This window comes from Callionymus lyra, chromosome 2 (genome assembly GCF_982586985.1).
Source record: "Callionymus lyra chromosome 2, fCalLyr1.hap1.1, whole genome shotgun sequence".
NCBI lineage: Eukaryota > Metazoa > Chordata > Actinopteri > Syngnathiformes > Callionymidae > Callionymus > Callionymus lyra.
The window spans coordinates 18,835,341-18,847,409 of record NC_141819.1 but is presented as its reverse complement, the minus strand read 5'-3'; the positions used below and the strand labels follow the sequence as shown (position 1 = coordinate 18,847,409).

The 12,069-nt window shown below is 39.6% G+C and overlaps 1 protein-coding gene and 1 long non-coding RNA gene across 2 annotated transcripts in view; both read left to right on the top strand.

The window, feature by feature from the left end:
- Nucleotides 1–12,069, top strand: part of LOC148085778 (uncharacterized) — a 257,146-nt gene that overhangs the window by 116,787 nt on the left and 128,290 nt on the right. The gene's annotated exons all lie outside the window — the stretch shown is intronic.
- naaladl2 (N-acetylated alpha-linked acidic dipeptidase like 2) overlaps nt 1–12,069 on the top strand; it is a 250,632-nt gene that overhangs the window by 162,026 nt on the left and 76,537 nt on the right. The window contains exons 10-12 of the mRNA XM_087783862.1: nt 5,843–5,935; nt 6,315–6,502; nt 6,807–6,935. Coding sequence (XP_087639988.1) covers nt 5,843–5,935; nt 6,315–6,502; nt 6,807–6,935 — 410 coding nt within the window. The remainder of the gene's footprint in view (nt 1–5,842; nt 5,936–6,314; nt 6,503–6,806; nt 6,936–12,069) is intronic.

Genomic DNA, 12,069 nt, shown 5'->3' with positions numbered 1-12,069 from the left:
GAGTCGTTCCCAGCTGAACTCTTCCAAGATCTTCAATTAGTCCGAGCCAACTTTATCACCAATCCATAAAAAGTCTCGGGCATACGTCCCAGGCTGAGGCGTGTCAACGTAATGGAAGGAATAACAATTGATTTTGAAGATGGTTTTGTTTTCTGGTCCTCTCCCGGACAAGAAATGGATAGCATAACACTTTCTCGCTGTTCTTCTGCTTCACAACAAGGGAAAAAAAAAATGTTTTTCTAAATTAACATTTGTAACTGGAATATTGGATTCGCTGCAGTAGGATATGAGCGGATGCTGATGATTCTTCACTCCAGTCGGCTAAAGGGCCTCGCAGCAGGTACTAATGTTGATGATCTCTGCCCACACGTGTAGGAGGCTGGAGCGCCGTTGATCACTGCACCTTCCCTGAACTCCCAGAAGTTCCCTGTAGGGAGGGTGCATTTTCCACGCTGTGGTGTTGAACTGTGCCCACGGTGAGGTTGAAGCGTCTGCCGGCGAGATAGTCGAGGGATTTTTGAGGCCTTACGAGAGGGAGTTGTGTCCATTGCCTTTTGGCATGATGTCGGTTCTATTGACCGACTTTTTTTTGGCACAGATTTATCTCTTCCAGTACTTAATATTGTGCATTCACTTAGTCCGGTGACGCACCAGGGTATCAGTGTGTGGTTATTTTGTATAAATTAAAGTCAATTTCTTTAACTTGGAAGCCAAACAAACAAGTATTTTCCTTGATGTGTATCTCAAACACACCTTGAAACTACAAACGAGCAACTATTTTAACAAATAAGCAGCATAAACAAGCCCAGAGTCTTCCATATATAGAGCAAAATGATCACACTTTAACAATGTTTGGTGCTGCTATGTGGTTTTGTTTTGTTTGAACAAAGAGGTAAACACAGGGCTGAGAAAAGAATGTATTTTACCTTAAAACACATGCATTTTTCACGGATACAGAAAAATGTGCGTCTGTGCTATTGTGAGAAAGTAAGTTCTGTTAGTTCCAATATTTGGACTGAGTCGATGTATTTCGGATGAATGGTTGAGCAATAATACTGATTTATGCCACATTCTTCTGATTTATAAAGTCATGGAAAAGTCCTGAGATAAGGTATGTTTATCATATTAACTTTACCGAACATATTGTTCCCTCACTGATTGTATTTCTTAATATAAATTACTTCCTTAATTATTATTAGACAAAAGTTATACAAGTCTTTCTCCGTACAACTTCGTACTAAGTGTAACCCTTTCAACGGCAACTAATATGTTGACTTAAGTGTGTCTTAAATAGATCTTGGACCTTCTATTGTACTCATTAGTATGTGTCTGTTTGTACAAAACTCTCTTTTCATTGTAATCTAATCTAATTTAATTTAATTTAGCAAATTCACTGAAAATTTCTGTAGATTAAATCTTGTTTATCATAATCCACGGCCACTCTGCTGTGATCGGTCAAGCATCGACGTTTATCACCCCGTGTCATCAATCCTGGAAGTCTCCACCTCTAAGGGACTTGATGTACAAACAAAGTGGGGCGTGATTACACCTTTCTGGAGGAAGAGTGAAGACGATTGTTAAGTCATAATGCGCTTCGCTCTTGTAACCTCTTGTTCGACAATATTTCAGACGGGGGAGAACTTTACAAAGTAATAAGTTCAAAACATGGTCATGATGAGAGACTTACTGCATCTTGGAGAGGAAGTTTTGTACTTCAAAATGAAGTCTGACAGGCAGGCAAAATGTATTGGGGTTATTTGTTGTTATAACACCAAGTTATAAAACAGAAAAGGAAAAATGTTGTAAAACAGGATGTGGGTCTAACACAGGACATATAAGGTCAGTAAACCTTTCAAACGGAAAACATTTTCTAACACTGTCTGTTTTTGGACTGTAGAAGAAAAAGATGAGTGACTCAATGAAACCCACACAAGATATTGAAAATGTACAAACTCAGAAGGACACAGCTTTTAAACCCAGAGTAACCTTTTAGCCTGATTTGAACCTGCAACCTTCTAGAATCATCTTTTAAGAGGGATATTTTTAAGAAAGGACATGGTGGTGTGTTAAAAGATTATGTTTGTTAACACACAAATATTAAAAAAAAAAATGGATATATATTGAGTTAAAAAACACAATTCTGGAACATATTTTGGTTTGAGTTTTTGTTTTTAGGTCTCAACATGCCGTCCAGGTTTTGTGGGTAACTAGTAAACTTCTTGAATCAGGGGGAGGACGTTGGCTTATAAAACCACACCCTGTTTAATATGATGGCTCGTGAGAAACCACAGCAATCCTTGTGTTAAATAACTTTATCAAGTCATAACTCAAATTCCGTTGTTACACTGCTCTACCTGCAAAGCCATTAATCATGATGGGAATAACTGCGGAACGACTCTCTCACTGCTCTCCGTGGGTATGAATACACAAGCGCTTTATCCACTCTTTAGCCAAAGTCATTCTTGACAACGTCCAAAGTGATAAATGGGTTATGTGTTGCCAGTAAAAGAGGGCAGTGAATTTTTATAATGTATTAAACAGGAGTGAGAGGGCGAGGCAGCGGCCGTCTGGGAGGGAGGACAGAAGCGGAGCACTGAAAGTGGGTTGTCACAGTAGCTGGAGGCAGGGGACCCCTGTCAGACACAGCTGGGGCCCCTGCTTCACATCTTTACTGGCACCTCGTCTACATTTCCCTCAGATATCCAGCCATCAAGCCCCCAGAGCGCAGAACCATCCAGCAATTCGGCAGAGCTGGCAGATACAATATCCAGTGACAAATTCATCATGTGGCACAATATGTGTCCTCGTTTGATTTTTTTTGTTTTGTAGTGACAGTTTGATTTGAAAGACATACAAAGGACACTGTCTTTGATCTTTCAATAGCCCATTATTTAATGTGTTTAGGACGGTCCGTGTTAGTGAATTCTGCCAAAGTCGTCGTTTTCTCTCACCACTTCACTATCATCTACTTCTCTTCCAAACTTGCTCAACTTCATCATCCGTCTTGAGATTCTGCTTTCATTTACAGAAATGTTGAAATATAATCTTGTATTTTCTTCATTTCCCTTCAGCCAGGCTCCACCTAAACTTGCGTTGATCGGCATCCCTAGTCACAGCTGTCCTCTTCCCGTCCTCTTTAAACACATCAAAGGGGTTGATGGTTGTTTTCTTCCCTTTCTTTCTCTAACGGGTTCTTTCATCGCTGGCATCCTTTGTTCAACATGCCCCTCGTCTCACCTCTTGAGTCTTGATGTGTCCAAATCATCTGAGCGTGGCCTCTTCTCTACCTTTTAATCTTCTTCCTGGCTTTTTTCCTGGCATCCCCAAGCCAAACAGGGGACATAGTCCCTCCAATGTGTTCCGGCTCTTTCACATGTTATTCTCTGGGTAAGACCAGGAGCATTGGTTCTACATTGGATCCCTCCCAAATGACATAGTTAATCACCATTTTTCTAAGTTTCCAGACACCCCATAAATGATTCAAAGGTTTTAGCTACTTTTTAAATTTAACGCTTTTCCTCACTTGTGAACAAGACCTAGGAGTTATATTGAACTTTTTCACATGTACCTTGACAGAACAATCCAGCCTTTTTCCGAATGACGACCACGATCATGGACGTAAAGTGTCGATATTTCATCTGATGAATCTTCCCAGTGAGAACCAAAGGTCTCCGCCTAAGAGAGTTAGCAGTAACTTATCATCTGAATAGAGGAGCGGAGGCATCTCCACCACTGCTGAGGACCATAGCCCATTACAAATCTTTGGGGGAAGAACTTATCAAAGGAAATGTGTAGCTGACTCTGACACTATATATAAGCCCATTTTAACAGGTCCAATATCTCCCATAGTCCCAGAGCATTTCCCCCAAGATATATGGCAAACCCTTCAAGGATCTTACTAAAGGTGACGGGCCACTGTTGAACCGCACGGATTAATCTGAGATTTTACTTTGAGACTTTTCCTCATCTGCAGTATCATCGAAGGGACCTTCCTGGGTAGGCTTAGGAAAATTGATTCCCTTATCCCTTGCTATATATCCCTTTCTTTCTAAAATTCTGACAACCTAGTATTGGACTCTACCGCGTTTCCATTAAATTTTATTTTGTTAAGGAACCTCATTACTCTCATAGTATTGAATCTACATCGTTTAGGGGCTGAGTCTCAGTCAATCTATTTTGCAATGAATTAAAAAAAACGTTGTCTGTATTATTGCATACATGTATTGTCCTCCTGCTCGAATCTTTACCCAAAAAAGGCTTTTTATTGTCTCCCTAATATTTGCTTTTTTTCTTTGCTGTGTAATGATGCAAGATTGCTGACTCATTTTTTAGAAAGTGGGCTGCGAAAGTGCAACACAAGTGGGTCACTTTTGAAGGGAACAGACCTACATAATGTATCCTGGACCCGAGGCGCTGACCCCACACCTAATTACTTATCCTAGAATAAATACACCAGAGACAGAGGTTTTATCCGCAAAAGTGTATGTACATTTATTATTGACATACATTTATACTGAAACATTAACATCAAGTTGCTGAGCTGGAAATCCTCACAGAAGGGGTCTCTGGTCAGGGAGCCACTCTTAAGTCCAACTTTGGTGCATCAGTGGATCACACCATTAAGCGTACATTATATATTCAGTACCTCGGGAGGTCCTTCTTTTTCATGTGCTGCTGTTTGACTTATAGGACCCTCTGATTCTTAATTGCACACCCTGCCAGACAAATGCTTTCTGCTGGGCTGAAAATCTGTGCACGACAGTGTTCTTTAAAAGTTAAACTGCTGCATAGACCTAGAGTCGAATATTTCTGACATAGAAAATGGATATCTGGATGGATAAGACATGAGCTATTCCTTTCTTAAATGTCCTCTGACAGTACGACCTCTGAGGTATTTAAGTCTTCATTAAAGGACAAGATTAGAAATGAGTCTATCAAAGAGGAAACCAAAATGGTGAAGTTCAGAGACAAAGTTAGGGAGGCCAGTGTCAGTCTCGGAACTAATGATGATCTAAATTTGATAAAAAGGTGAATAGTCTAATGTGGAAACAATGGGATTTTCAACCCAATCTAAACTAGGCAGAAATGAAGATACGATCAAAGACACATTTAAGGCAATACATAAAAAGACATAGTACCTTTCTGACTAGTGCTAGCAGACCTGGCGCTCACAACAAGAAAACCAGGTCAGGCAACAACATGCAAGACTCAGTCTTCCAGATCAATGCTCTGCACTCTTCTCTGTGGATTGAAGCCGACTTCCAGGACTACTTTCATGCTTCTCCATGATATTGCTCATGTTTTGTATACTTTGATGTCTTGTTAGATTACTGTAATAGTCTGGTCCTGGATAATAATTTCACATTAATTGTATTCAAATTGAATGCATTTAAAAAATTAAAAAAAACTTGAATCTAGTGACGGTCTGATGAAGCTTCATGAAACAGTGTCATGTTGTTTAGAGGTCACTAGGTGGCGCCATCAATTAAAAAAATGAAGTTGTGTTTCATTAGAACAGTTAGAACAGACACCGCCATCTAGTGGACTCTAAAAATAATGACGCTACTTCATGAAGCTTCATCAGACCACCACTAGTTGAGTCCTTGCAAGAATCAGGTCACAACTGCAGTCCAAGATACAGAGAAGAATGAAATCCAGTAGGGATTGATCAGGTATATCAAAGCCGTAGCAGGGAACAGGAGAGGAATGGGTGTGTAGAAACACTGCAGGTGGGGAGTCTATATCTAGATAAAAGGAGATGAGAGGACCGTGTATTTATCAGCTACATTATTGAGATGCGTAGATGAGTGAATATTCATAACTTTGTTGATGTTATTCACAGAGAGGAAAAAGATCACGCTCACTGTTGGAAATCAATGGTCCTACCAAAAGATCTACAACGTCGTGGGATACTTGATAGGACGAAAAAACCCAGGTTTGTTAAACGGATTTCTTTCATGAAATGATTTAAATCAATGATAAGATTTCTTCAACTGGGGAGGGTTGGATGAAGAAAGAATATTTTTATTTACCAATGGAATATAACCATGGAAACTGCTCAAGGATATAATTATTATTTTTACTTTAACCATTAGATTGTTTAAGAACCTTGTTATTTTCATTGTTGTTGTTTTTGTTTTACTACACATTAGGTTCATTAGATAATGAATAGCCTGCTTCATATTGTTCATGCAAAGTAGCAAAAGTGGAATGATCTGCTCATTCTGCATAATGTGTTTTCATACATTGAGATGTCGCCTCATTAAAGATAAATGCTTTTTACTGCGGTTATTTCAATTTACTATATCATGCAGATCGCCAAGTGCTGGTCGGAGGTCGCCATGACAACAGCGAGGGAGGCGGGGCTTCAGCCATCATGAATCAGCTCATCGCTGCCCTGACGGAACAGACCAAGCTGGGATGGGTGCCCGACCGCACCACCGTGTTCTGCTCGTGGGGGGGGTCGGCCCTGGGCAACATCGGCTCCTATGAGTGGGGAAAGGTCAGCAGGCACTCCGGCATCTGCTTTCTTAAATGTCAGCTTATGGGTCAAAGATGAAGGCCGTCATGATTCAAAAGCAATGTGACAACTATTATATTTATTACAATAGATTATTCATGTGTTGAATCAGAGACCGATAGTACTCGCATGATTTTTTAAAGATGGATTTAACACAGAAAAGTGTCCTGAAAAAATTAAATAAGGCGGCTTGATCTATTCTCACCTGTAATTCATGTGTTTCCCCTGCTTTTCAAACTTCTGTTGGGATGTATTAATAACTGGGTAATGTGTCTCTGTGCCGCAGGTGAACAGTGTAGTGCTGCAGAGCACTGCAGTGGCTTACATCAGCCTCAACTCCCCGGTCAGAGGCACCGAGGCTCTCAGAGCGACAGCCTGTCCAACGCTGTTGCAACTCACTTCAGATATACAACGGGTGAGTTTTTTCTCTGCACACACAGCTGTTTAAATTGAATCAATGGGTCGAGGAGATTTCCCCAAAAAAGAGACACGTCTGAGATCCATAAAGATAGCCAACAGCAATTACAAAAAAAATCCCATTCAAATGAATTTCAATAGACGAGAATTAACTGTTCAAGTTAGTGCAGGTTGACAATCGATTTCATTTGAAGCTCATTTTTATTTCAAGCCGTTTCCCAGAAGAGAATTAAATAAGGAAATGAAGATGCTGGTAGTTTTGAATGACTGACATGATGCATTTAAAATGTCATGTACAGTCAATACTGGATTATCCATTTACTCATTTTCTGCTAGTTATTCCCTTATCGGAGTCGTGGAGATTCTATCCCAGCTGCCAAGGGCGAGGGGCGGGGGTCACCCTGAACAGGTCGCCAGACTGTCACAGGCCACATATAGACAAGCAACCATTAACACCAACACTACAGATGATCAAGTGTTCTCAATTCACCTCTGCATTTACGGGAATAAGATACAATCTCAACGGACATTATTCACAAGTTGAATCAAGCTTAACGCAAACCTATAACTTCCTTGATTAGAGACAGTTGAGCTTTCCGCTAAAGTACCGTGAAAACCAAAGTTTTCAATACCCTTATCTTATTGTTCTTTAATTAAATTTGTTATTGATAAATTCCAGATTCTTTTGATTCATAATTACCGTTAAAATAGCGTTTTAAAAACGTTAAACTATGCAAAACTTTAGGATTGAGACGAGGAGGTTGTCATGGCCACTAATTTTTCATACTTAATCCAATATTAAGTAACTCCTTATGACGTGAGCCATGTTGGGAAGTGTTCTCTCTCCTGTGGCAAAACATCCCCACAGCATGATGCTTAAACACAGCTAAGATGTGTTGCAGAATGATGGGCCTGAAAGATGGAGAGGACCACAGAATCGTAAGGGATGCGTCAGTTCTTAATTGAAGAGATCAGCGGTTTTGAAGTCACAGGATCATTCGTTTACGCCCAGACATCATCGTTGGTATTTCAGACTCAAGACACTTTATATACCTTGACAAAGGTCAGTTCCTCGTAGGCGTAACTTCCCAGGAGTTACATGATTCCTCGACGATCAACCGTTAGCTCTATCTCCGTCATCACTGTTTTCACTCTGAATCCCCTACGGATGGTGTTTTCAAGTTTGTATAGATCCCCTTTCTACCCACATTGTGACCCAATAGTTCAATATAAATATCAACAGACAACATCCCTATAATCGATGATCTTGTTCCCTTATTTAATTATCAAATCTTTATCTCAATTTCTTCATGTTTTTGGAGTCACAGCTTCTTCTTGAGCTTCATGATGATGATCATGAGCAGATTGCTACTCTCTCATCAGCATCTCCACGATGTCTCTTGCTTGTGTCCTCGGGTGAAGATGCAGGTTTCGGACGAGAGCTTCTTATCCCGAACACCGTGAATCTGAGCCCTTTCTTGAAGGATATGATGGTTGACGCATTTCTATGGTGTTCATGTTTAAGTACAATGGTTTGATAGAGGATCTCATTACCTCCAGGTATCTTCAAAAGGATGGAAAGACTTGCATTATCTAAAAGTTTGTTGGATTTCTTTCAACAAAATAAGTGTTTAATTTTTAGGTGAAACAGGGTTTTTTGGACGGTGTTTGAAGCTGGTCCTGCTTGAGACAAGGGGTCTCAAACTTTTCACCATAAGTAAGTTCTTGTGGAGATTTTCTTTCAGCTTTTCTTTTCTTTTTTAATGTGTTGGGAATTTTTCATTAGTTTTTATTTTTACGGTTATTTATAGAAATCTGTTTTGTTTTCATAACTATATAATCAAAGCTTTATAATAACATTTAATTTGATGAAATACATAGTCCTCGGACAGAACCTTAGTCATCAAATGGAGAGCTGCAGGATATTATCTCATGGGCCGCAAATGACCTGAGGGCCTCAAGTTTAAAAATAGAGACTTGTTGTTTTCAAGGCTTTAAGAGGTCTTACATCAAAGTAGTACATGTCACAAGTATCTGATGATTATGCAGCTCGGTTCCTAACTCGTGTTCAGTCTGCTCGTTTATAACAATCGTCAGGTAAACCTTTGCAAAGAATGGTTTCATGAATATTTTATATCAAACACAGTGGGACACATAACAGCGTGCATGTGTGTGAAAGAGGGGGTTAAGAAATCATTCATAACCCCAGACATATTTCTTGCATTTCCCATTATTTGTGTGGAATCATAATCTGCTGCTGCTCTTCCCTGGACGTCGCTGTTCCGTCTTCATGCTTGGAAAACACCAGCCAATACCTTGTTTTACCTCCATTAGTTTTCCCAATTTTGCGGCACTTTTATCTCCCTTGCTCCTTTGTTTCCTCACATCCCTGCCATTTTTTTCTTTTTTTTTCTTTTTTTTTTTAAAGTTCCTGCTTCAAGTCAAGTCATCGCTGTTCTCTGGAACAAATTGGTATCACAGTTAATGGAATAATGAGAACAACGTGTCGCAAGTCTGTAGACTTTTAAGTGTGTCAGTTATTTTGTGAAGTGAGAGAAATAACACCCCTGATCCGATCTAAATAAATCTTCCCTCTCAAGCCGTCCCACGCTTCACTTTCTCGCAGTGTGTGCGTACCTTCTCCCCATTAAGTTGAGCGGAAACTAGCTCTTTATTCCAACCCAGGGCTGTTTTGCACGAGCTGGCAAACGCATTCAATAAAATGTTGCCTATTTAAAAAACAAACCTCATCATCTCTTTCATTCCCGTCCTCCTTTTTTACTTTATTTCCCGCATCAGCATAACATCTCCCCTCTCCCTGTCTTCTTCGCTTCCGTCACAATCCGCCCGTTTCGTTGGCTCCATTCTTTCTCACTTTCTTCATTAAAATCTTCTACCTTCACTTCTTCCGTCTCTTTTGTCTCCACTGATCTGGCACGGTGGCTGTATTTGTCACTTGCTCAGCCATCTCGGAGCAGATTCATGCTTCTGTCAGGCTCTCTGGCAGGTACAGCGGGTCACTTGTTCTGCCGCCCTTTATTCCTTTGCTCCATGGACTAATTAGTCGGACCAGTCGGCGCTTTTGTGGATTAAAGCCTTCAAAAGAGAGAAGAGGGGAAAAAAAAAAAATCCTTCAACATTTTGTCAGATAAAACACATTTCTCAGAAGAAGTAACAATAATGGTGAAGTGACTCACTAAAATCGTTAGATAACAAATATGTCTACACTTTTATTTTCTATTTTTTTAGACGATTTTTGTTGGTAATAGTGACCGTCTTATTGAGCTTCATGAATCGATGTCCTTAGTTTCAGAGCCCACTAGAGGGCACTCTCTACTCCATAATATTTTTCCTTAAAGATCTATTCTATAGATCTAATTTTTCTTAACTTTGAGCCTCACCTACTGAGCTCTTAAAATGGCAACTCCATCCTGAAGCTTCGTCAGCCCATCACAGGTTTATATCCTATAAACTAGGATATAAACTCTCTCCATTAAATTGCCCTTGAGACAAATATAGATAAATGGATAACAATACAATTGACGTACAATACCTTTTAGTACACAATGATGTGCTTTAATTTGATTTGATCTATTCGCTTGATTAAAAAGAATGAAGAATCTCATTGTATTTCCGAACTATTAATTATGGAAAAAAATTAATTACTTTAGTGCATTAAAATCCATCATATTTACACATTCGTTCAACGCATAAAACTATTTTAGATTTACAAATGGGCCAAAAGTGACAGCTGTCATAACACTGTCACGCTCAGAGGAGTCGTGCTGCAGCTGTACTTATATACACTTTACAAATGTCCAGAGTTTTGTCCAACCTCCTATTCTTCTTTTAACAATCCAAAAACTTTTGTTCTGAAGATTTATGATTTAAGTTACTTCCATGATATGTCACCTGCAGAAGTGAGATAACACATTTTGTAGCAGACAGAGCGACCGATGTGTGGGTTTACTCCGGGCACTCCGGTTTCCTCCCACAGAGGTTGATTGGAAAATGTTGTACGTATTCATGTGTGTGTGAATGGTTGTGTGTCTCTATGTGCCTGCGATAGACTGGCGTCCTGTCCATGGTGTTAAGATTCATCAGCCCTTAGCTAAGAATTAAACCCAAAGAGCATGATTCGAATGCGATTAAAGTGGTGAAGACAAGCAAAAGTGGTCAGTAATGTTTATGTCGTGTTTACATATTGTGTTTGTTTATTCATTTATATGGAAAAGTGTTTTGATAAAAAATATTGGTGTTTATCCATTTGAGTAGTGTGTGTAGTAGTAGTTGTTATTATCAAGAAATCACGAAATAGGTCTAGAATTCAGTTCTTAACTAATGAGACACGTTTTTTATTATTATTAGATCCGTCCCAAAAAAGTACCTTAAGTCGTACCAGACAAAAAGAAAACAAGTGATCAAGTGGTAACTTTTTGCAGTCACTTAAAGAGGATTACTTTGAAGCACAACATTTGTCAAGATTAAAAGAACAATTAGAAAAAAACAATTCGGGTTATTTTCCTTGGAATATTTGGGGGGTTTGTTTTGACTAGTTAATAGACAATATACAGTAGTTTACCATTTTAATGACCTGTGATGTCACATTGGTGTTGTGCATGAACACAATGACGCACAAGAAGGCGGCGTCCTCAGCTGTGGATTAGGTTCAATGCCTGAAGTGTTCTTCGTGGATTAACCTCCGTCCACTTTGACCCCGGTCACTCGTCTCGCTCCGAAGCATATTTTCAAATATAATTTAGGAAAATTCCTCATTTATTTCTTTCTTACTTTTCTCATCTGTCCTTGGGTGGACATTCATTATATCTAACATTGACTTCAATCATGGAGGAAAATTGGTTGTGAAGCAGCACGGAAATGGGAGGACACGCAATTACCTCTTTATCTCCGAGCCAGACGCACTCAATGAAGGGCTTCAATCAGGGGAGAAAAGACGATCAATTACTGATGAATTGTCACACTTAAGGAATATTTAACATTGTTGGCTGCAGTCAAGATGCTTCCCATGGGAGGCCTGACCTTTATCGTGGTTGCAATATGCTTCGGATTGACTTTCTTTGATCCTAAATTGATTCCCTCAGTCGTCCTATTACTCTTAAAAGCTGCTCTCG